Here is a 25,382-nt window from a genome sequence, read left to right as displayed (position 1 = left end):
GAATTATGTTCAGGAATTTATGATACAATTTTCAGTATCAAAACTAAGTTTTTCTACAATGTTTAGTACGAACGAGGATCTATAACTCCTATCACTCAGTGAATTGTTGACGGGTTTAGCAAATTCAACTTTTGCTGAAATTTATGTTATATTAATTTCCAACTTTTACTTAGAAGTCCTATGACTAATGAACTGTTGTGTATTTTCGAAAAAGTTTGTAAAATTCACGAATATTCGGAAATATGAAAGATGCATGTCAGTTCTATTCGTATTCACGTCAACCAGTTATGTCGCTGACATTACCTATACACTTTTTACTCGACAGTTCGATTTTGGATGCTGGATTATCAAAGAGTTTTGCTGCCATTTTTATGTGTAAGCATAATATTCAGGTGAATTAAAGTATTTTTACACTCCAGGAAGGGAGTAATAGACGATAGAAATCAATGGTACGCATTCATTTTATTGTTCATCTCCGAGTAAAAACGTAAGGCGTATCTACACACTTAAATTGAATTGTCAATCTCACTTGTGTAAACCTCGGTAGCCGATTTTTTTTTCAATAAAAACAACGGTTCATCACAGCAGTACTTCAAGGTACAAATGTTCATTTTTGCTGATATATCAGTAGAATGGGAATGCTCGGTAGGTCAGCTGTTCAAAGCTCGTCAAAGATTTGAAAAAATAACCGGACTAAGTTCCTTCGATTTCATAGCAAAACCTAGCTAAAATTTTAGGCTAGAATTACTTTTTTCGGTACATTTATTTTTTAACAACTAAAAGTGCAAAGAAAAAAACTGCGTAAAACGTTGATTTCGTAATGAAAACCTGGCAACCCTTATTGCTACGAATGAGAGTGGTTCTGTGTTCTGTTTTATGATGTTGAAAAGTAACACATTTTTGAAAAGTTTGTTAGAAAAATAATAAAATAATATTAACATTTTAGGAAACATTCGTCCATTCAATTTATTTTGGATATTTGTTTCTGTTATGATCGAAGATGTTTAAGAAGTTTTCTAGAATGCTTATTAATAGCGAATAAAATAAACATCCAACTAAAATCCGTCTCAGCGGACGGCGAAAAGGACAATTTTTGATCAGTAGCAAATGATATTGATATATTTTTCACTCTGAGCATGGCTTCGATTGAAAGATTGAAATATAGTTAATTTAAAAAAATGTATTTTCGTTGAACGCACCTAATTTTGCTCGATATATTATTATATGTTTTGGTGAACTAGTTGAGTATTTCAAACCTGTCGATATATCAGTACAAAGCCAACCAACATAACGAATCATCTCTTTTACTGAGTTTTGATTGAAAATCATTCATCGAATCAATTTTGGCAATTGTGTAGAATTCAACTCAAAACTTTTAATTTAAATGCTGAAGAAAAGAAGAGATAGATCTTTAGAGATCCCATCCCTGTCAATTTTGAAATCCCAAAAAAAAAACCTTCTGGAAAAATAGTCTAGAAACGTTCGATGAACAATAGCTCAAACAACCCGTATAGTTTGGCTTTTTGTAAGAAATTAGTGGTGAATACTATTAGCCTCTTTCGATCGAAACTGACAGCCAAAAAAACACCTTTTCTAACTCGACAAATCACCCTAGCAAAGCACTAATTATACTTTCCTTTTCAAAAATCTCCCCCACAGGAAGGCAACTACGGGCTGAAGCAAAATTCTCTCAAAACTAAATTAACGTGTCTCTGATTAGCCCCCGTCTCATTTCGAATTAAAACAAGCTCAAGATGCCGAAGCCAGTCGTCCAAGTCGGCGATGATCCCGATCCAAGCGAGTGGCTGTTCATCTCGCTCGAACAGAAGCGTATCGATCAAAGCAAGCCGTACGATGCCAAGAAGGCTTGCTGGGTTCCGGATGAGAAGGAGGGCTTCGTGCTGGGTGAAATCAAGGCCACCAAGGGCGATCTTGTCACCGTAGGCCTGCCCGGTGGTGAGGTAATGCATCGGTTCGATTCCAGTCAAATAAAATAAAACTGCCAGCCAACTGGTACATGGGTTTAAAACGGAAAGCGCAAAACAACGTTACAAAAGGAGACAAACTGGACATCCAATACATGGAACATGGGTTGTTCCGGTCGTAGATTCAGCGTTCACGAGTCAGTTTAGCTGATCCGCCGGGATCAGTTGATTGCATTCGTCTAGCTAATCTGTGACAAGATCAGCCCGTTCGCAACAAACACTACACGCACCTAACACTGTACATTCTTTCCCATTTCACACAAGCAGGAAAGGACCATTAAAATGGATCTGCTCTCACAAGTGAATCCACCCAAGTTCGAAAAAGTCGAAGATATGGCCGATTTGACACATCTAAACGAAGCTTCCGTACTGCACAACCTGCGCCAACGATACTGCAGCAAACTGATCTATGTAAGTGGATGACGACGAGATTAACGAGTTTTCCTTTCTTCTCTTCCATTTCCTATCAATTTAAACGCCAAATTGTTGGCTTGATGATGATGATTGTGATGTGGTAAACATCCGGGGTACACTTTTGATCTGGACCTGCAGACCAAGGATTTCAAGAAGGATTTGGTCGGCCAGGTCAATCCACCCAAATACGAGAAATGCGAGGATATGTCCAATTTGACATACCTTAACGATGCATCTGTATTGCATAACTTGAGAGAGCGATATAAGGCCAAGCTGATCTACGTAAGTATCCGGCTTCTACGGTGAGGATTAACCCGCTAACTACGCCTACCATCGAATCCTGGACTAAACTAGCCCTACACTACTACCAACCACAAACCACCAGTCTCTATTCCTAACCCATTTCTTACCATTCCGACCTAACCTAACCTAACCTAACCATCCGGAAAACTATCCATCCTGCACATCCGTAGCTTTTGCGATCGCGAAACCTCCTCAAAAAAGGAAAAGTCACGCAAAACTGCACCTGGCACAAAACCGTTTGGTTCATCTTGCGGAAAATTGTATCACCTCAGAGAACCCGCGCCCACTAGACGGCCGTGGCCTCAGCGAGCACCAAATACCACACCTCGCACATACACCGACCGATGGGTTCGTTTTTCATCACTTGTTTGATCTAAATTCCAATCAAACTCGGGACGAACCGTCCCGGGATCATTCACAATTCACCGTTTACTGTTGTATAGCGTAGAACGAAAAAAAACTCTATTCCAGAAACCGTCACGTCCCGGACCGACAAAAACATGAAGAAATGTGCTGTCCGGGCCCGGTTTCCGTATTTTGTCGTCGATCATCTGGGCGGAACGCTGGGCATTAATCGAACTTTCATCACTCCCACAGACCTACTCCGGCTTGTTCTGCGTTGTCATCAATCCCTACAAGCGTTGGCCGCTGTATACCATGCGTGTCGCCAAGATGTACCGTGGTAAGCGTCGTGCTGAAGTGCCGCCCCATCTATTCGCCGTTTCTGACGGTGCCTACGTTAACATGTTGACCAACCACGAGAACCAGTCTATGTTGATTACCGGTGAGTCTGGTGCCGGAAAGACTGAGAACACGAAGAAGGTCATTGCGTACTTCGCCACCATTGGCGCGTCCGGCAAGAAGGATGAATCCGCTGAGAAGAAGGGCTCCCTGGAAGATCAGGTCGTCCAAACCAATCCCGTACTTGAGGCCTTCGGTAATGCCAAGACCGTCCGTAACGATAACTCTTCCCGTTTCGTAAGTTACCAAAATACAGCCCAAGTCGGCGCAACACACTAATTCGTTCACGTTCTGTTGTTCTACCCTAGGGTAAGTTCATCCGTATCCACTTCACTGGATCGGGTAAACTGGCTGGTGCTGATATTGAGACCTACCTGCTGGAGAAGGCCCGTGTCATTTCCCAGCAGTCTCTGGAACGCTCGTACCATATCTTCTACCAAATCATGTCCGGTGCTGTTAAGGGACTGAAAGGTAATATAATTCGACTCACCAGTGGACGACCTACGAAGGATCCGACTTTTGAATACGAACAACCACATGACTCTTCGTGGACCTGGACAATTGTCTTTATCTCTCCTACACTCAGTTTGACCCTCTACCCCCCACCAACCGTAGACTAGTTTGGTAGAACCTCCGTGACTGCAATTTGGAAATTGCACAGCGACACTTTTGTTTTTGTTTTGTTTGAAACTCATTGCACAGCACGACTTTTCCTTCCGATTTGGAACATGGGCAGGAGAAGTACGTTGTTAATTCCTACTGCTACCACATTCCACAGTCAAACACCAACAGAACCGTATAACTAATCTTTGATTTTTGTGATGAACTCAACCAGAAAAGTGTCTTCTGAGTAACAACATTTACGACTACATGGTCATTGCCCAGGGCAAAACCACCATTCCATCCGTCGATGATGCCGAAGAAATGGGACTGACCGATGTAAGATTTCGGTTCCGTTGCCTACCGTGTTTGGCGGATTGCTGTTTTACTGTTTTACTACATTTTTTTTTGTTTTTCAACGCAGTGTAGAAACAGCAGTTGTAACCATCTAACCAATCGCCGTTTTAAGTAAAAAAAAACTGCGTTATTTTGTTTTTCGACGGTCGTGTCTAAAAATAACTTGTAACTAAACCATGGAGTCGCATTGTGAAACTTGGAAGAATTTTTGTTTAAGCGTTTGTTTTTTTTTTTTTTTTCATTAGAATACGCAATGCCACTCCAGAATCTACAGCAAAATCGACGCCGAGTCGATTCCTGTGTATTTTTTGTGTAGAATAGTCTAACCGTTGCTAACATTCGACGGCTGGTTAGCAGCCAACCAACCCACCGAGACAAAACCCTAACACACCACCAAGTGCCGTGATTTTGGTGGTTGACCTCGACCGAACAAACGGGGCCTGTCATTTCAGCCATTTTGAAAACACGGATCAAGAGCTACTGATCAGACTAACAAAACGGGTTCATTTATGCGTCAGTAGGCGCACGAACTACGGTCACAGCTTACTTTGTTTTAGTTTGTACCAGTTCGATTAAATTCGTGCTTGAATTGATTAATGGCAATCACATACGATCCGCTTCCGAGAACAGTGAATAAAAGTTTACGCGTCATTGTCGCTGGAAACTTTTTAGCGTGTATGTGGTCAACCATTTAAATATTTATTCATTGCCATTATTAAACTGCCATGAATAGGATGTTCTTACCTCAATATGTTCAGTACTATTCGAAATTGGATTAACCTAGTCGACTTTCTGTGAAAGTAAACTTCTACACAAAAAAGCTTGTGAGCTTGACACTCTACCGATTGCCCGGAAACGTCACAAACATCAGACAGCGGACAATCGGTTCGGTGACTTAGTGCATGAACTGCTCTTCAAAATTCATTTTGATTTGAGTGCTGATTTTTTTGGCACAAACATATTGGGACCATCATATTTTGTTTAGCGTTACACTCTTAGAAAAAAATGATCTTCCGTTCTTTCAATTTATTTTTTCTTTTTTATCTTAGTTATTAATTTGAAACTCTAGGTAAAGATTTGAGAAAAAAATCCCCGTTACATTACAGTATTAAACTTCAGGCTTCCTCAAACTTCAATTAATAAATAAGCTTCAGTATAAGTTCAACCTAGTTTTTGTTTTCATCTTTTTCTAAGAGTGTAGAAATCGAAATCACCACCGGGATTGCTGTGTTATTCTAGTTTCCGTTTATTTCTAAACCGCTTCTGACCAACTTTGGGCAGGTATCGAACCTAACATAACCTAGCCGTCAAAGGTCCACCCAACGGATCTGATCAATTAATTGTGCATCTTGTTTCATTTATTTGTAATTGGTATGCATCCAAGTAAGCGGAGTTCTAAGTTAAAAAAAGACCAACCCATTGAAAACAATTGAACGAAGTTTGACAGATTAACCACAGTAGATATGAAGCAGCAGACAGATGTGATCGAAAATTTTGAATATTATAAAACAAATTTGGCTTGCTAGTATTAAGCTGAAACTGTAATTGTTTTTGGTTCAGCTTCTGTATTTTTTCTGGCCGAACAATTTGAACAATTTCAACCCATCGTCAAATTTTTAGTATTAAAGTATTAAAACAAAATGAATTTTCCACAGAAGTTTTTCCCGGTCAGCGCTTTATATCTACTGTGTTAAATGACATTTGTAAAACATCACCAACACTCCCATTCAATGTATCGTTTGCGTTCAGTGTGTATTGAAAACTCAAAGTGCAATTTCGATTAAGGGGAGTTTGTCCTGTAAATTGATTTATTTCGTAGGTTAATTTCTAGTGTGGATTAAAGTAGACTTTGAAATACCTAATCTTCAATTTTCAAGTGGTAACTATTCTTTACTGGAAACTGCTACAGTATAAATTTTATAAATAACATATGTTCCTGAGACATGGCTGCTCAAAGTGGGACAAAATGTCCCGCTGGCGGGCATGAAAACTGAAAAACAGCGAACCTGTTTTTATTTAAACATTAAAACATTTAAATTATAACAATAAACGTTTCATAAAGCTTGAATTCGAACGAAAATTACATAATAGGCTCGACAAAGCACACCGTTTACTTCTGCGAAAATAACATGTCCCATTTTGAGAAACCATATCTCAGGAACAATAAAAAATTTGCACTGTAGAATAACTCTAGTAAAGAAGAATAACTACATAAAACTTGAAGGTTACGCATCCAATTTTTTTCCAAATCATACTTGAAAAAAAACGAAAAACTCCGTTTAGAGGAGAAGCTTAACTTTAGCGTAGACCTGCTAATGATTTACAAAATTTTTACGATACTTTTCTTCAACCCATTGCTGGGAAATTTATTCAGCTTTAAAAAAAATTTAAGTGAATCCATGTCAACATTGTCAAATAAAAACTTTCGATAGATCTCACGACCCTGAAAACAACTGAAAAAAAATCATCTGAAATATTGACAATTTCTGAGGATTTATAGTGCATTTGACAAGTCGATTGCTTGTTTGGAATGATGCTGATAAAAAATGTCACTTTACTTATACACTCGAATAATTGAAAAGTTGAAATTTGAAGTAACGAAATTGTCACAACGATTTACCATCCTTGGCCACAAGTCGCAGTTGATAACCATTTGAGATCATAAACAGTAAAAAATTGTAGTCCAAATCAAGCTCAGCAAGTTTTCAGTACACACTGTTCGTATCACAAACTGTCACTAATTCCAAGATCTTATCAGAAACAGAGTTTCTGGTTTCCTTTTTTTTTCAAACCCTCACTTCATATTTTAGTTCAACGGAAATTAAATTCCGTTGTGTTACATAAAAATTGAAAACCCGAAATGACGTACACGCTTACTTGTTGCTACTCAGTTTGAATGTGTCACTTTGAGTGACATCCGTCGTACATCGGCCAACGTTTTCTTTCTACAATTACTCCATTTTTGGGTAGGTATAGTTGTAGCAAAATTGGGTACAAGCTACTCATTTTTTTTTCAAAAACCATACCTACCCAAAAATTGAGTAGTTGTAAAAAGAAAAAATTGGCCGGTGTACGACGGATGTCACTGAAAGTCGGTGACACATTCAAATCGAGTAGCCACAACTAAGCGTGTGGGCAAATTTTGACAGCGCAAATATACACGCTCGTTCAATGTTACTCTAAAGTGAGTACAATTTCACTCACTCTCGTTTAATGTGGAACTACTCTATAGTGAGTAAAGCTTGTTTACTCACTTTTGAGTAAATATGGTAGTTGTCAAATTCTGAGTAACATTTACTCAGTGCTATAAATGGGAAATTTAGCTCGAGTGAGTAAATATTACCCAATATCATTCGAATTATCTAAAGAATTCTTTATTTTGATCAAAACTGCGTGTAAATTAAAAACAATGCAACATTTTTAAATATTTTCTTAATTCTCTTATTTACATTTTGTAGTTTTTCCATAAGAAGTTGAAAATGTTCTTTAAACTCCCTCACGTATCCTGGAACGAAGGTTGCACAAATGTGGCAACGAAAAACTTCAATCATTATTAGGATTAGGAGGTATAGCAATATTACCTTCAATTTTTGATAGACTTCTTCACCTACCACGGCTCCAATCTGCTTCATTTTTTTCAAATTTCCTTTCTACAAAAATCATTGAAAGTAAATTTTCACACAACTTTTTCAAAGCTCTGTGAGTAAAACTTGTTGTCAATTTACAAACTGAGTAAAAGTTACTCAGTCTTCTAAATCAATATTACTCACTTTTGACATTTGCACTAAATAAACAAAAGTGGGTACAAATTACTCACTTGAGAGTAACATTGAATGAGCGTGTACAATAACTCAGCTGATTTTCAAAGAAGGGCGAAACTTACAAAAGTAAATAAATCGAGTTTCTCTCTCCGACGAATAAATGCTTCAAAATCCTACAATCTTGGTCGGATTCTACAAAAATCTCAATCTTAGTAATACAAACAACTATAAAGCGCGAAACTGCCATTCAATTTGTTTACGAAGGTTTCGCCTTCCGTGTTCCATGCCAACAAACCGGGCGATACTTCAATTGCTAGAAAAGAAGGGCGAAACTATTTATTTCCATTACTTTCGATGGTTTCCGTACTGGTTACTACTGGAAAAAGTATATGGGACGATAAAATTACCCGCCGATTTGCCTTAGTCGCGGAAATCAGTCAGTTTCACGAAAAATGCGAGTTCATGATTCACACAGGGAGTATAGAAGCAGATCCCGTCAGCTTGGAGCGAAACCAATCTTCAGCTCAGCAACGCCATCGTACGGCATCACATTCAACATATCATGTCAATTGACCACGAATTTGACATTTCTTTCCTATACTTCTATGTACGAGATTCGATGCGGACTCGCTTGAGCGTGACATGTTCGCAAAAAAGGATGTTGCCAATGATTTGTTCGGTAAACGTGAGAGCTAGATATCTTGTTAATATGATGTCTTTGATAGAAGTGAACAAATCGAAAAAAAGCGATACCCTTTTTATATTACTTTATTCAGTGGATGTAGAGAAAAAGCGCAAAAAATTACACACCTTTTAAAGATAAATTAACAGTTTATCGATTTATCAAAAATTGATCTGAGAATATACGATAACTTCTAAATAAGAATTGAAACATTTCTCAATATTCTCCTCCATTTGCTGTCAGTGAAAAATGGCCCTTCCTTGAAAAACAGCTGAACTGTCAAATTGAATAATTCTCGGTGAATTTTGCAAATGTTCGCGTATAAGGTTTTTGTTTACTTTCTCTTCTATTTATTACTGAGCTGTTAGTAAGTTTACGTCTCAACTATAGACGGAACGATTGTCTTTTGGCCAGTACTGGGAAAGTAATGAAAATCTTCATAGCCGCATCTCACTAATCGAAAGAGAAAGTAAACAAAGAGTAACTGTCACTTGCTTGTAAGCCCATTTGAAAAATTATCACTACCGTTGTTGATAGTTGCCATTAGTACCCGGCTGAAAACTTTCCGTACAAAATTTCATATCTCAGTAGGCTATTAATGAGGGACCAAAATAAATTTGTTTTTAAACCAGTTGAGATTCGGTTCTCCTAGAGATGAATTTCTGAGTAGAACTTGGAATAGGAACGTATCGTAAAGTCATCCTCATTTTAGAGTAAACTTACCTTAGCCATCAAAACCACAATCACCACACCAATCTGTCAACACTACCCTCCAACGTACCCACCCCAAACGTGTACAAAGAAAACCAATTCTCTGTGAATAATCCAATTTTGTGTAACCCATCAACAATCCTGCAGAAATGTGTACCCTCTCCGACAACATCTACGATTACCACAATGTAGCCCAAGGAAAGGTCACTGTCGCGAGTATCGATGATTCGGAAGAAATGTTGGCGACCGATGTAAGGATCGGCTGTAAATTTGGACAACTTATTGTTGCTTCTTGTCCACCGACTGGCCTGATCTGCAAACAAAAAAAAATATACATGAACATCGAAACGTTAAACTAACTGTCATAACCATAACGATATCCTAACCTCGAAGTAACAAGTGTTTGTTTCTTCTCAACCTCCTGAAATGCATACATTTTGATATGGTCCCAAAACCGGACAGAATTGACGATGCTCAGTACGCGCATCAGCGATTATCCGACGATCACCCAGGGCAAGACACGCATCCCCGGTGTTAACGATGCGGAAGAGCTCGAATGTTTGGACGTAAGTCTGGTCACCAAACCCGCGTGATTTTCCAACCTTACAGCACGATCTACCACCAATCATCCTTGTACAGAGCGTAAATAGCAATTATAAAACAGACTGTAATAAACCGGTTCTTCGCGGATCCCACTGTAGAAACCAACAAACCTATAACGAGATACCTTCGCGCCGCTGTAAACAAATGAATATGCTGGGGGCGTGTCCCCACCACACCAATTGGAACTGTCAAAATGTATGAATTTTTGGTCACGCGGCCGCTAACTGCAATTGTTATGCTTAAGCGCCCTTAGTCGCACCTTAGTCTATCTCACTGTTCTGTCCGTGTTAGTATTAGTGCGTATCTGTGTGTCTGTGTGTGTGAGAGAGAGAGAGTCGTTCATGTTGTTTGTTTTTGCTGTTTAACATATCAACGCAAATGCAGCACATATTCACCACAAGAACTATGAACTGGTTATGGAAAACAAAACTCCGAAGAACTTCGTACGAAAAATGACATCTGGTCGCAGAGCAGTAGAATAGAACAATCCATCTAATGACTTCAATTTGTTTTTTCCTCGATTCGGAACGAAATGTCGTAAACGCAAAAACTAAAAACAACAGAGATGTGCTTCCTATCCAACGATATCTACGATTACTTCAACGTTTCTCAGGGTAAAGTCACTATTCCCAACGTCGACGACGGCGAAGAATGTTCGTTGACGGACGTAAGTTATCTGTTAAACGTATCCCGAATCAACCCACCAAGTTATCCGTACTCCGTACATAATCTCCGCAGTCATCTCCGATTAGCACTCTATTTCCGGACGAAAGCACCCCGCCGAAGCAAATCTGTCTGAAACAGTTCTTCACTCCGAAAAAAAACCACTGAACCAAAATTTTGAAACAAACACTAAAAAAAAAATCTACGACACCCTTCGGAAGACAACGCCGTGATTGGTTTTAAATAGATCAGAATCAAAAGTCGAACCTAAATTGGAAACATATTTCATGTAAATAACTGATCAAATAACGCTTCATTGCCTTTGTAGCCCCACTAACAATGAATTTGGTCGATCTTCCCGTTCAAAAAGAAAAAAAGAAAGGAAAACGGAAAATCGATCTAACTCGTGCCTGATTTTTCACGTTTGTCGACCCACTCTTGAATCTTGACAAACACTCTAATGCTCGATCTTTCCCTCCCACGAACACACGACGCAAACAACAGGAAGCCTTCAACGTTTTGGGTTTCACTCAGGACGAGAAGGACAACATCTACCGTATCACCGCCGCTGTCATGCATATGGGTGGCATGAAGTTCAAGCAAAAGGGTCGCGAAGAGCAGGCTGAAGCCGACGGTACCGAGGAGGGTGATCGCGTCGCCAAGCTGCTGGGTTGCGTCACTGAGGATCTGTACAAGAATCTGTTGAAGCCACGTATCAAGGTCGGTACCGAATTCGTCACCAAGGGTCAGAACAAGGACCAGGTCACCAACGCCGTCGGTGCCCTTTGCAAGGGTATCTTCGATCGTCTCTTCAAATATTTGGTCAAGAAGTGTAACGAGACTCTGGATACCAAGCAGAAGCGTGCTCAGTTCATTGGTGTACTGGATATTGCTGGTTTCGAGATTTTCGACGTAAGTATGAGACACACCGGGACACTGGGGGGTGCGATGATCCGGAGCCAAATGCCCGGAAGATCTGCCGCCTGGCAAAGCAGGAGATCTTCGCTAGGACGTGGCTTCCGGGTATCACACGAACTACAGGGACTCCACAGGACTCCAAGTAAAAATTCGAAAAATGATCAACTGACACGAGCTGACACAATACGAGTTTCGATTGATAAATGTTGTTGAAAAAATCACCCGTAGACTACTGACACTAGCCTATCGTGGCCAACAACACCACCCCAAGTCTTTCTCTGTATGAAACTATACCTCTCTTCGGTAGTACAACGGCTTCGAACAGATCTGTATCAATTTCACCAATGAGAAGCTGCAGCAGTTCTTCAATCACCACATGTTCGTCCTGGAACAGGAAGAATACAAGAAAGAGGGTATTAACTGGGCCTTCATCGATTTCGGTATGGACTTGCTAGCCTGTATCGATCTAATTGAAAAGGTTTTTATCGAATCCCCCGTGCCAACTGTTATCTTTGTTAATGTTGTTAACGTAACGTAGTACCCCAGTAATATGTTGGATAATCCACTGTTAAATGTTTCGAAATGGCATGTTCCGATTCAAGTTCCAGTAACGATTCAAGTTGACTAGCCCCAGCGAAAGGATTACAACAGCGAAAGGTATATTTTGTATTTACCCCGTTCGACCACAGTTGTAGTAGTATTTATTTGTTTCATCCTGTTACATTGCCTCACCGTTACCGTGTTGAATGCTTATCTAGTTAGTTTTCAGAGCCAAACTCTCAACTTCACTGTTGTACTGTTGCCTTTTTCCAGTCATTCGTCCATGATACAAACAATTGATGATTTGTCCAGGTATTAGAATAGAATATCGTAGTAGGCGACAATAGAAATCGACAATAGAAATCGATAGAAATCGTAGTAGGCGACAATAGCACCAGTGTACCGCTGTAACCAAACCAAAACAGCTGAAAGCTTTCTCACGGAGATTTTTGCGGTCTTGGTTGAGAATTTACCGATGTTTGTCAAATCCCTTGAAGCTTGAGAAAGCTTTCACTACTGTGCAACGCCTTTGAGCAGTTGTGTATAAATTCGTAAGCCCATGTTCGTCCTGGAACATCCTCCTTAAAGCCCATTGATGCCCCCATAGTTGCGCTACACAACGATTCTCACTAGCCTTGTTCGAAGACTTGTCCTTGTCAGAAGTGTTCACTTTTAACGCAGCTAACACAGTGCTCCGACACCGATCTGCTTCACTGTGGAGCCCTCATCGATTCCGATGAAAAGGCCTTTTCAGAGAACCATGCCGATGCCGTGGGATTCGTTGAAGCTGTGTTGATCAGATCACATCAAACTACACCCATTTTTTCCTGGGGAGAACGGAGAATACACCATACTGTATATATATATATATGTTTCGCGGGATTCGATGTTTGTCTATCACTAACTAACAACTGTTACTCGCCCTGACGCCCTCACCCCTACCCTAGTACAACGGCTTCGAGCAGATCTGTATCAATTTCACCAATGAGAAGCTGCAGCAGTTCTTCAACCATCACATGTTCGTTCTGGAGCAGGAGGAATACAAGCGGGAAGGTATCAACTGGGCCTTCATCGATTTCGGTATGGACTTGCTGGCCTGTATTGAGATGATTGAAAAGGTACAACCCATCGCTACCGTCTGAAGGCTGCGTACATCACTGATGCTTCCAACACATTGTTTGCCGAAACCCGAGAAAAACTCGACGTCGACGAACTTCAACTCCATATCGATATCCCTAGTCCGATCGATAATCACCCAGGAGAACTTGGCTCGATACCCTGAGACAGCGCCATCATTCTCCCTTTTTAATGTCAGTTTATGTTGATCATTGGTGCTAAGCTAGTGCCGTTTCCTGGACTCGTTGATTCATGCGGGAAGTTATGAACAATCCGAGTGTAGATTTCCCCCCTGTATTAACGATGCTACTGTAACGGATACTAGCTGCACATTCCAAACTTAACCTCCTCCGTTGGAGACCAAGGAAAACAATACGAAAATTGTTTTGCACATCTCCATCAAAATATATGTTTTTTTTCCTCAGTCACTAACCCTTTATCTCATCCCGTTGAATTACCACTACACAGTTCAACGGCTTTGAACAGCTTTGTATCAACTTTACCAACGAGAAGCTGCAGCAGTTCTTTAACCACCACATGTTTGTCCTGGAGCAGGAGGAATATCAACGCGAGGGCATTGAATGGACCTTCATCGATTTCGGCATGGATCTGCAGCAGTGTATTGAACTAATTGAGAAGGTAGAACGCCCATTTGTTCGGGAGTGTTCTCTGTCGTCGAAGCCTCTCTCAATAGCAGCTCGCAGTGAACTTGTTGTTGTTGTTTTATAACCGGTTGCTGTGAACAACTATCACTAGAATCGCCACTGTAACCACAAGACGTTACATGCGCACCGTAACATTTCCATTCAGAATCTAATCTAACTCTACCTCTATCTATTTACTTCTACTCCATCCTAGATGTTTTCCGTGTTTTTTTTCTCACTCTAACTCTCACCACATCTTCACTTTCCACCAATCAATCACCACTCTCTATGATCCGACCGCCCGGCCTGGTACAGTACAATGGTTTCAATCAACTGTGCGTAAATTTCTCCAACGAACGGCTGCAACAGTTTTACAATCATTACATGTTCATCCTCGAGCAGGAAGAATACGAACGCGAAGGTATTACGTGGAAGTTCATAGACTTCGGGCTGGACCTCCAGCCGACGATCGATCTGATCGAGAAGGTACAAACCAAACGGCAGCACTGAAACCAACCACTGACTGTACCACCAAGGGACACAGGATATTTTTGTTTTGATGTGTTACAGGACGCTATTTTGTTTTAAATTTTCGGCAGCATCTTTTTTTTTGTTACCGGCACTTTTGTGAAATGCACTTAGCTGATCTCACAAGGTAAGCTGCTTTTTTTTAAAGCGAAATAATCACGAAGAGATATTTTGTTTCGTGCTAAACCTGTATATTTTGTTTTTTTGTCTGATCGCCTAACAAGCTTCCATTCGCGTATCGGACACTCTACTGCGAGTGTCAATCCATCAACGAAGAAACACTTTCTAACGAATGTTTCTGTTTTTTTTTCTTTCTGTTACTGCCGTCCTACAGCCTATGGGTATCCTCTCCATCCTTGAGGAAGAATCTATGTTCCCGAAAGCTACTGATCAAACCTTTGCCGAGAAGCTGATGACCAACCATTTGGGCAAGTCTCCTCCATTCCAGAAGCCCAAACCACCAAAGCCAGGTTGCCAGCCTGCTCACTTTGCCATCGGTCACTACGCTGGTGTTGTCTCGTACAACATCACCGGATGGCTTGAGAAGAACAAGGATCCCCTGAACGATACCGTCGTCGATCAGTTCAAGAAGGGTCAGAACTTGCTGCTGGTGGAGATCTTCGCCGATCATCCCGGACAGTCCGCTGCTCCAGATGCCGGTGGCGGCAAGGGTGGACGTGGTAAGAAGGGTGCCGGTTTCGCCACTGTCTCCTCATCCTACAAGGAACAGTTGAACAACCTGATGACCACTCTGAAATCTACTCAGCCTCACTTCGTCCGTTGTATCATTCCAAACGAATTGAAACAGACCGGTCTGATTGATGCTCACTTGGTCATGCACCAGCTGACCTGTAACGGTGTACTTGAAGGTATCCGTATTTGCCGTAAAGGTTTCCCCAACCGAATGATGTATCCTGACTTCAAGCTGCGGTAAGTATCGGAAACTGTCTGACAGTTTGAATACACTTACTTTACAGATGGGCAAAACCCACAGCGTCATTAGGTCCCAGGTGTTAGCCTTTCCCTCGACAGTTCCTCAAATAACTGGACTTACTCTCTCCCTCTCTCTCGACTTGTAGTTACCTTATCTTGGCTCCTGCCGCCATGCAGGCTGAATCTGAACCGAAGAAGGCTGCTGAGAGGTGCTTCGAATCTATTGGTTTGGATCCCGATTCCTACCGTATCGGACATACCAAGGCGAGAATCTACCAATTTCTATTCCAATGTCTCCGTGTTCTCCTGTGTCGTTTTTTTTTTGTCCGACCAAAAAATCGTTATCACCTTGTGAACGCACACCACCGTGAGGTCAAAGCAGGCGGCGAAGCGATTTTGAAGACAGTTCAAATTGATCAAGTTTCAACCATTCACCAAAAGATGGTGCTGTCAACTTCTTTCGATGGGTTAATTTATTTCAATAGAAATCTTTCCACATCCCTGGTTTCGAAACTTATTCTGAACATATTCACATGGAATCAAGGTGTTTCGGAGTTTGATTCGAAAGCAAAGTATTACATAATTCCTTTTGTGGAAATTGACCTTCCGTTTCAACAGCCGTTGCAGTCGATTCTGAGCGTACAGAATCATTGCATGGCTTGCGTTACGATCCAATTGACACTACCAATCTGTCAAAATCGGGGCTAGAACACACGACAATTGGCTTTATGTAACTGAAAAAATTAAAATACTATGCTCTGATCGATCAATCGAAACCCTTTTCCCACATCGCTATTCAATCAAAATTCCATCCTCATCCTAAATAGTGATGATGGATTAGATAATAACTGTTTTGGAACAAGAATGGATCTTCCGAAATTCCGATGCCACTAAGAACTGACTTCGAAATTACTTCAGAACGCCGTTTCAGCTGCTGCGACAATCACCATCACCATGTTCAATCGTCTTGTTTGCGTCATTCCCTAGAACACGTTTCTTCAGAACCGCAGCCTTCAGTTGTTAATGTCTGTATCAAACATCACACCAACCCGTAGACCACTGTCCGGAGTCATCACGAACCCCGCAAAACAGACCAAACAGATCAATCCGTTTATTTGTTACAGGAACAACCTCAACCTGGAAGTTGATGTCTATAGCAATGTCCAATTCATCACATATCTCTGTTTTTTTTTTGTTTCTCCAATATCCATGCACCTCGTATGTGACGTACCTATCTTTGTGTTTGTATGCCCCGTCATATCTCGCACGAACACATTCACCACACGCGTTTGTCCACGTCCACCAACAGCTACAAGATCCTTAATCCAAAGGAAGTCGAAACGAAGAAAGACCCGAAGGCCTGCGCCGAATGTATTCTGAATGCCGTCGGTCTTGACACAGAAATGTACCGTCTGGGCAACACCAAGGCATGAACCCCAAATCAATATCCTATGTGTTTATCTACCCTAAGTATTTTTTTTCCTTCCTATTACTGTGATGTCTGATCCTTGTGTACCACGAATTTTTTGAACGCTTGGTGAACCGAAGTCGAATGTCAGTGATTCAGACCCGCTTGGTTTTCCACCACAATACTGTTTGCACTCTACTGTTACACACATACACACCGACACACACACACACACATACACTGGTGCACCAACCAAAAAAGGGAATCGAATTTCAGCTACTACAGAAAAATTCGTTCCAACCCACAACATTCACCTGGAATGCTAATCTATCAATTGGTTGTTCTATTTTTCTTATGCACCTCCCCTTGACCCCTTCATTTCCTGCTTGAATCATGACGTAAACAGTTATAAAATCCTATGCATCAAACAAGTAGAGAACATCAAGGATGGAAGATCAGCTGCACAAATCATCATCGATCACGTCCAGCTCAACGAAGATCTGTACCGACTAGGCGTTACCAAGGCACGACCGATCAGTAGAACCAATTGGCAACTATTTGCACTAAATTTTGAATTCAGTAGTCGATCATCTAGAATCGTAGTATAGAATAGCCGATCGGTTGCAGCAGTAGGCTGAAATCCTGTAGGAATTCCTAGCAATTCGTTCAAGACCGAATCCGTGGATTCCTTAGTCAACGGGATGTAGTCGTCAACTAGGAAGCTCATCTGTACAAATCAAAAGAAAAAAATATCATTCACTCACCATATGAAGGGAACGATTCGACAAACCCCAGTAGATACAGACACTGACCTCATATGTAATATAACTCAGACCACAGTCTTTCTCCGTCGGAGCCACAGGAAAATACATTACTAACCCATTGTATTATAACCGCAATCGACCACCTAAAACCCTGTATTATATACTTTTACCTCCCAACACAGATACAAAATTCTGTGCTCGCAACTTATTAAAGAACCATGTCCAGCCGAAAAGGCATGTCAGCTAATTTTGGCTCACATCCAAGTACCGGAAGAGCAGTTCCGCATGGGCAAGACCAAGGTATAACTGGGCGATCTATGCACGGGTGTTGCGTGGAAATTTCTGTGTTTCTTGCCTCCAAGTGACTGCCAGCCTAAAAACCCGAAACATGCCAACGATACTGTTCTTGGATTTTGTTGCGTGTGTCTTGCTCTCTAACCGATAGAATCTTCCTGTTTTTAATCGATCTCACCCAAACAAAGAATAAATATTTATCACATTACACTCATTCTGGTAAATTTCTGCTCACGCTCTAAAATTCACACTAAAAATAGCACACTTACACCGATCAAACATTGTAAAATTTCAACCCATCCAAATATATATATCGCAAATTCCAGCTCCTGCTCATCCATAAATAACACATCTATGTGTTGTCATCATCCGATGTGTCCTCCGGGACCGTCGCTTTCATCTCTATGTGTATACAGCTTCCAACCGCTCTCATTCTATCCTATTCCAACATACTTCTGTGTGTTCTGTGTACGGTCTTCCTTCGGAAGATCAACCGCCATCCGACGAACGAATCATTTCCAGATCTAACCGCCGCTTTCGTTTTCTTCCGAACCCCCCCTCGGAACGGTTGTATCTTCGCACGCCCACCCATAGGTATTCTTCCGTGCCGGTGTCCTGGGTCAAATGGAGGAATTCCGTGACGAGCGTCTCTCCAAGATCATGTCCTGGATGCAGTCCTGGTGCCGTGGTTACCTGTCCCGTAAGGAGTTCAAGAAGATGCAGGAACAGCGTGTCGCCCTGGAGATTGTCCAGCGCAATCTGCGCAAGTACCTGAAACTGCGTACCTGGGCCTGGTGGAAACTGTGGCAGAAGGTCAAGCCTCTGCTTAACGTTTCCCGCGTTGAGGATCAGATTGCCGTAAGTATCGATCGATCGGATCGGACCGTGACACGGCGACACCGGCGGTTACGAGTTGCGGACGTTGTTGTGTTTTGGACGATTAGTTTTTTTTTTTCTTTGTTTTTCGCTTCATCGGTGAGGATTAATTTTCCATTTTGATTCGACCACACCCACTAGCCCTGATTTTCACCTGACGCAATAATTAACCACCAATTTGAGTGGTGGAATCGAGCACCCGATTCGGTTCGGATGATTCAAGTGATTCTAAAAATAATCCCACATCACCTTTGCCGACCTGAAGATATTACGAAAACATTCGCCACCCGAGCGCTGATGAGGAGGAAATTAATGGACATAAAAATCATTTGCACTTCCACGAATAATTCCCGCGCCTAATAGGCGATAGAAAAGAAGCACACCTCGGTCCGCGCTGATGATCCTCGCGTGTTGCAAAATTATTTATTTTCTCCGATAGCGGAAAAATCCGCAACGGGAGGAAACACACCAGAGACGGGTGCTACGTGGTGCTATTTCTGAACGTTTTTTTTTTTATCCGCAACAAAATTTTCTCCATGGCATTTATAAACATATATGCCAGGCAGGAAATCGCTCCGATCTGTGTCTGAATTTGTGAAGCAGAAACGCAACTACCATCGCACCACTCTGGAAAATTCTAAAACGGCGAATGTCTTGCATGTTTTCATGACCCTCGCGGAAGCAAATAAATAAAAATATTTTCGCGTAGGAGACGATGCGATCAGGAACCACTCCCAACTATGTATGTTTTCGGATTTTGGGAGCACGAAGGTGTACCGAAGCGGGCGACATCGTCGTGTTTCGGTTGCACACCTTTGGCTGGAGAGTTGCTTCAGTCTGCAGTCCAGTACGGTACAGTACGGTACAGTAGACGGACCTCTACCTGAGCTTTACGTGGTCCAACGAGTTACTAGTCCTCCTATTAATCAGTATTTAGTCAGCAGTGCAATTTAATGTTTTAGCAGTGAACCAGTAGCATTTCTCTAGAAGCATTTCAAATCGAAACCTATCCCTTTATCAAGTGATTAAATCGAATCAAAATTTTAAAAAAATGGAAAATCCAACCGAACCCGAAGTGGAAGTTACGTTCAATTTTAATTGTCAAGATGCCCCCGATGCATCTGTCGAAGCAACCGATCGTCCAACTAGGAAAGCAACCGTGCCGAAAGTAGTCGCTAGTGTCGTCGTGGACGAAGAAAGCGCAGTGGTCAGTGCTAAGAGTTCTAAATCCAAATTGCAGAAACTGGAAGAGAAGGCCCAGAAGGCTCAGGAGGCTTTCGAGAAGGAAGAGAAGCTTCGCAAGGAGCTGGAGTCTCTGAACAGCAAGCTGCTGGCTGAGAAGACCGCTCTGCTCGACTCGCTGTCCGGTGAAAAGGGTGCCCTCCAGGAGTACCAGGAGAAGTCGGCCAAGTTAACCGCCCAGAAGAACGACCTCGAGAACCAGCTGCGCGACACCCAGGAGCGCCTGGCTCAGGAGGAAGATGCCCGCAACCAACTGTTCCAGACCAAGAAGAAGTTGGAGCAGGAAATTTCCGGCCAGAAGAAGGATGCCGAAGATCTGGAACTGCAGATCCAAAAGATCGAGCAGGATAAGGCCTCCAAGGATCACCAGATCCGCAACTTGAACGATGAGATTGCCCACCAGGACGAGCTGATCAACAAGTTGAACAAGGAAAAGAAGATGCAGGGTGAGGTCAACCAGAAAACCGCCGAGGAACTGCAGGCCGCCGAAGACAAGGTTAACCACCTGAACAAAGTGAAGGCCAAGCTCGAGCAGACTCTGGATGAGCTGGAGGATTCTCTGGAGCGTGAGAAGAAACTGCGCGGTGATGTTGAGAAAGCCAAGCGCAAGGTTGAGGGTGACCTGAAACTGACTCAGGAAGCCGTTGCCGATCTGGAACGCAACAAGAAGGAACTTGAGCAGACCATCCTGCGCAAGGACAAGGAGATCTCCGCCCTCTCTGCCAAGCTTGAGGATGAGCAATCGCTGGTCGGCAAACTGCAGAAACAAATTAAGGAACTGCAGGGCCGCATCGAAGAGCTGGAGGAGGAAGTCGAAGCCGAACGTCAAGCTCGTGCCAAGGCTGAGAAGCAGCGTGCCGATCTGGCTCGTGAGTTGGAAGAACTGGGCGAGCGTCTTGAGGAAGCCGGTGGTGCCACCTCGGCCCAGATTGAGCTGAACAAGAAGCGTGAGGCCGAGCTTGCTAAACTGCGTCGTGACTTGGAAGAAGCCAACATCCAGCATGAGGGCACTCTGGCCAATCTGCGCAAGAAGCACAACGATGCCGTCGCCGAAATGGCCGAACAGGTCGATCAACTCAACAAGCTGAAGACTAAGTGAGTATTATCGAGGGCGGTATTTTGTATTTTCTCTTCCACAGGTCTCCGTGGTTCGATGGCTGAAATGCAGCAATGGGTGTGGCAGTTTTCCAACGTTTTCTCTAAATGCATCTCTTTTTATCCTTTCATTTCTTGCGAACTTAATCTACGCGGAAACTATTCCAAACATAAACTAGAGCTGAACACGATCGCGCTAACATGTACAATGAGCTGAACAACACTCGCTCCGCTTGTGATCAGCTTGCTCGTGAAAAGGTAACGTATCTTCTTTCCTTTCGATTCTGCTTTGCAATCAATTTGCGTTGGGCAGAACAGACAGTTGATGACTGAGCATGGTCTTCTACCACAACACCAATCCAAGTAGAACCACACAGACATGCATCCAACCAGCCACCTCAGCGAACCCAATTACCATCACCACCACCACCATCTCTGCTACGAGCAGATGAAGCGGCAATTGATTTATACCTTTCTATAAAAAAAAACCGAAATCTTATCGTTTCCGTCCCACTGAACAGACTTCCGAATCTAACCACTGAACGTTTATCGTTACTATTTCCTCAGAGCCGAAAAAGAGAGAAGTCAATACTTCGCTGAAATGAACGACTCCCGTATCAGCTTAGATCATTTGGCAAATGAAAAGGTATTAGAAGAATTGCAGCTTTCACAACCGAATTGGAGTTTTTTTGTTCTGCTCAAGCTAATCTGAAACTTTTCTAGTCTAGTCACAAAGTAAAAGTTATTTAATCAAAACGCTGCTTTCTAAAACCGGTGATAAAAACGAATGCTAATAATTTGCTAAATTCGTTCTCCAGTAGAAGAGTACTGCTCTAAAAATAGCTTCTGGTAAATTCACATTCTAAACAGCTGTAAAATATTTTCACATTTCCTTTTCACTCGACTGCAACACTACTGTAACTATAGCAAGATGAAATTATGCACCAGTCACACATCTCAAGCACCAATAATACTTACTCATCCCTCTCACACCGTTGAATCATATTGAAAAAAAAATTAAACCATCACCTAGAATAATACTCACCTCGTTTTCTGGAGAAGAGAGAAATCTCAACATGCACAGCCTCAGCTTCTGTAAATCGAGTGGCATAAATCCGCTCTTCTGCCAGGTACGATCTCACACGCAACGATTACTAATCATAATCCATTTTTATTTCTTGTCCTCGATCACGTCAAAAAAAAACAAACCTGACATCATCTCACGTTGGCAAACCAAAAATAACACAGGCCGCCCAAGAGAAGATCGCCAAGCAGCTGCAGCACACCCTGAACGAGGTGCAAGGCAAGCTGGACGAAACCAACCGCACTCTGAACGACTTCGATGCCTCCAAGAAGAAGCTGTCCATTGAGAACTCCGACCTGCTCCGCCAGCTGGAGGATGCCGAATCTCAGGTTTCGCAGCTGAGCAAGATCAAGATCTCGCTCACCCAGCAACTCGAGGACACCAAGCGTCTGGCTGATGAGGAATCACGCGAGCGTGCCACCCTTCTCGGTAAGTTCCGCAATCTGGAACACGACCTGGACAACCTCCGCGAACAGGTTGAGGAGGAAGCTGAGGGTAAGGGAGACATCCAGCGCCAACTCAGCAAAGCCAACGCCGAGGCACAGCTGTGGCGTAGCAAGTACGAGTCGGAGGGTGTTGCCCGTGCCGAGGAGCTCGAGGAAGCCAAGAGGAAGCTCCAGGCTCGTCTCGCCGAAGCCGAGGAGACCATTGAGTCGCTCAACCAGAAGTGCATTGCCCTGGAGAAGACCAAGCAGCGCCTGTCCACCGAGGTCGAAGATCTGCAACTCGAGGTTGACCGTGCTACCTCGATTGCCAATGCCGCCGAGAAGAAACAGAAGGCATTCGACAAGATCATCGGAGAATGGAAGCTTAAGGTCGACGATCTGGCTGCTGAGCTGGACGCTTCCCAGAAGGAATGTCGTAACTATTCCACCGAATTGTTCCGTCTCAAGGGTGCCTACGAAGAAGGCCAGGAACAGCTTGAAGCCGTTCGCCGTGAGAACAAGAATCTGGCCGATGAAGTCAAGGATCTTCTGGACCAGATCGGCGAGGGTGGCCGCAACATTCATGAGATCGAGAAGTCTCGCAAGCGCCTGGAAGCCGAAAAAGACGAGCTGCAGGCCGCTCTTGAGGAAGCTGAAGCCGCTCTGGAACAGGAGGAGAACAAGGTTCTCCGTGCTCAGCTTGAACTGTCTCAGGTCCGTCAAGAAATTGACAGACGCATTCAGGAGAAGGAAGAGGAATTCGAAAACACCCGCAAGAACCACCAGCGTGCCCTGGACTCTATGCAGGCCTCCCTCGAAGCCGAAGCCAAGGGTAAGGCTGAGGCCCTGCGCATGAAGAAGAAGTTGGAAGCCGACATCAACGAACTGGAAATCGCTTTGGACCATGCCAACAAGGTAATGTGATATTCGTCGACGGAAATTGAAATGCATTTGTTACTGAAATTTTTGTTTTACTTCCTTATTGCAGGCTAACGCTGAGGCCCAGAAGAACATCAAACGCTACCAACAACAACTGAAGGACATCCAGAGCGCCCTGGAAGAAGAGCAACGTGCCCGTGACGATGCCCGTGAACAACTCGGAATCTCCGAACGCCGTGCCAATGCCCTGCAGAACGAACTCGAGGAATCGCGCACCCTTCTGGAGCAGGCCGATCGTGGCCGTCGCCAGGCCGAACAGGAGTTGGGCGATGCTCATGAGCAGTTGAACGAAGTTTCTGCCCAGAATGCATCGATCGCCGCTGCCAAGAGGAAGCTCGAATCTGAACTGCAGACCCTGCACTCCGACTTGGATGAACTGTTGAACGAAGCCAAGAACTCCGAAGAGAAGGCCAAGAAGGCTATGGTTGATGCTGCTCGTCTTGCCGATGAGCTCCGTGCCGAACAGGACCATGCCCAGACCCAGGAGAAGCTGCGCAAGGCTCTTGAACAACAGATTAAGGAATTGCAGGTCCGCCTGGACGAAGCCGAATCCAACGCCCTCAAGGGAGGCAAGAAGGCTATCCAGAAACTGGAACAGCGCGTACGTGAGCTGGAATCCGAGCTGGACAGCGAACAGAGAAGACACGCCGATGCCCAGAAGAACCTCCGCAAATCCGAACGCCGCATTAAGGAACTGACCTTCCAGTCCGAGGAAGACCGCAAGAATCATGAACGCATGCAGGACCTCGTCGACAAACTGCAGCAGAAGATCAAGACTTACAAGAGGCAGATTGAGGAAGCCGAGGAAATCGCCGCCTTGAATCTGGCTAAATTCCGCAAGGCTCAGCAAGAACTGGAGGAAGCCGAGGAACGTGCCGACATCGCCGAACAAGCTGCCACCAAATTCCGCACCAAGGGACGTGCCGGTTCAGTGCAGCGTGGTGCTAGCCCAGCAGTAAGTACAATTTAAACTTTCGCACCCGCTTATCTACTACCTATTCTATCGCATTCATCGTCACTGAAAAACAAAAAATCGCGAGATTTGCTGAATGGCCTACCGTGAGAAAGCCAGCCAGGAAATATTGTTTTCGAGAAGTCATATTTTTTATTATTTGCTCACAAGAATGACATTATACGCCCACGGAAACAGGGAACGATGACAAAATGACTATTTATTAGATATAATATCCCTACTATTACGGTTAACTTTTAATACATTTGCAAGGAAATACATTGGAAACGTGGATTCAAAACTGAGCCTAATTCTTACTTTTTCTTGTGTTAATTCAGCCTTCGGTCGTCAGAGCGTAAGAGCGCTGCTAGAAAACCAAAGATAGATTTCTATCCATCTTACAATCGAATGAACCAAACTATCCGTTCGCAGTTGTAAGTGTTCCAAAGAGTAGCCTATCAGAAATGAAAGAGTGTATTTTCCCACATTTCCCCCCAATAATCCAGCCTTCTGTGTATCTCATTCTTTCCGTTCGGTCAACATCTCTTGATTAACGACGATTCTATGTTATTCTATGTTGTTGACTATTCCGTTTTAATATGTCTATTCATTCACAGATGGTAACTTCTGTTCCTACCTGTTTTTCTTTCTTTGTTGTGTTCTCATTGCAGTCATACAAATAATCTAGCACATGCACTTTCACGATTTCCGGGAAAGCAAATCGAATTCACCTTTTCCATACAAGAGTCACTACAAAAAGTGATTTTCGAAAAACATTTCTGCACTCAAGCATCAACAAAAAAT

The 25,382-nt window shown here is 42.9% G+C and overlaps 1 protein-coding gene across 29 annotated transcripts in view; it reads left to right on the top strand.

The window, feature by feature from the left end:
• Nucleotides 1-25,382, top strand: part of LOC131430407 (myosin heavy chain, muscle) — a 32,781-nt gene that overhangs the window by 5,750 nt on the left and 1,649 nt on the right. Inside the window, exons 2-16 of one of the 29 annotated variants that reach the window (XR_009229524.1) lie at nucleotides 1,660-1,961; nucleotides 2,538-2,681; nucleotides 3,300-3,680; nucleotides 3,752-3,914; nucleotides 10,721-10,824; nucleotides 11,325-11,732; nucleotides 13,226-13,396; nucleotides 14,901-15,496; nucleotides 15,646-15,763; nucleotides 18,560-18,823; nucleotides 20,082-21,178; nucleotides 21,358-21,436; nucleotides 22,427-23,602; nucleotides 23,676-24,581; nucleotides 24,917-25,012. Coding sequence is in view for 28 of the 29 variants with exons in the window: in XM_058595384.1 (XP_058451367.1) it covers nucleotides 1,755-1,961; nucleotides 2,253-2,396; nucleotides 3,300-3,680; nucleotides 3,752-3,914; nucleotides 9,702-9,805; nucleotides 11,325-11,732; nucleotides 13,863-14,033; nucleotides 14,901-15,496; nucleotides 17,854-17,971; nucleotides 18,560-18,823; nucleotides 20,082-21,178; nucleotides 21,746-21,824; nucleotides 22,427-23,602; nucleotides 23,676-24,581 (5,814 nt within the window). In the remaining variant the exon portion in view is untranslated. Of the gene's footprint in view, nucleotides 1-1,659; nucleotides 1,962-2,252; nucleotides 2,397-2,537; nucleotides 2,682-3,299; nucleotides 3,681-3,751; nucleotides 3,915-4,278; nucleotides 4,383-9,701; nucleotides 9,806-10,720; nucleotides 10,825-11,324; nucleotides 11,733-12,045; nucleotides 12,217-13,225; nucleotides 13,397-13,862; nucleotides 14,034-14,900; nucleotides 15,497-15,645; nucleotides 15,764-16,808; nucleotides 16,927-17,853; nucleotides 17,972-18,559; nucleotides 18,824-20,081; nucleotides 21,179-21,357; nucleotides 21,437-21,745; nucleotides 21,825-22,426; nucleotides 23,603-23,675; nucleotides 24,582-24,916; nucleotides 25,013-25,382 lie in introns of all 29 variants that reach the window. The other 28 variants (XM_058595384.1, XM_058595383.1, XM_058595381.1 and 25 more) reach the window with 28 other exon arrangements.

The sequence above is a fragment of the Malaya genurostris genome, chromosome 2 (assembly GCF_030247185.1).
Source record: "Malaya genurostris strain Urasoe2022 chromosome 2, Malgen_1.1, whole genome shotgun sequence".
Classification (NCBI taxonomy): Eukaryota; Metazoa; Arthropoda; class Insecta; order Diptera; family Culicidae; genus Malaya; species Malaya genurostris.
This window is presented reverse-complemented; position numbering and strand designations above follow the sequence as displayed.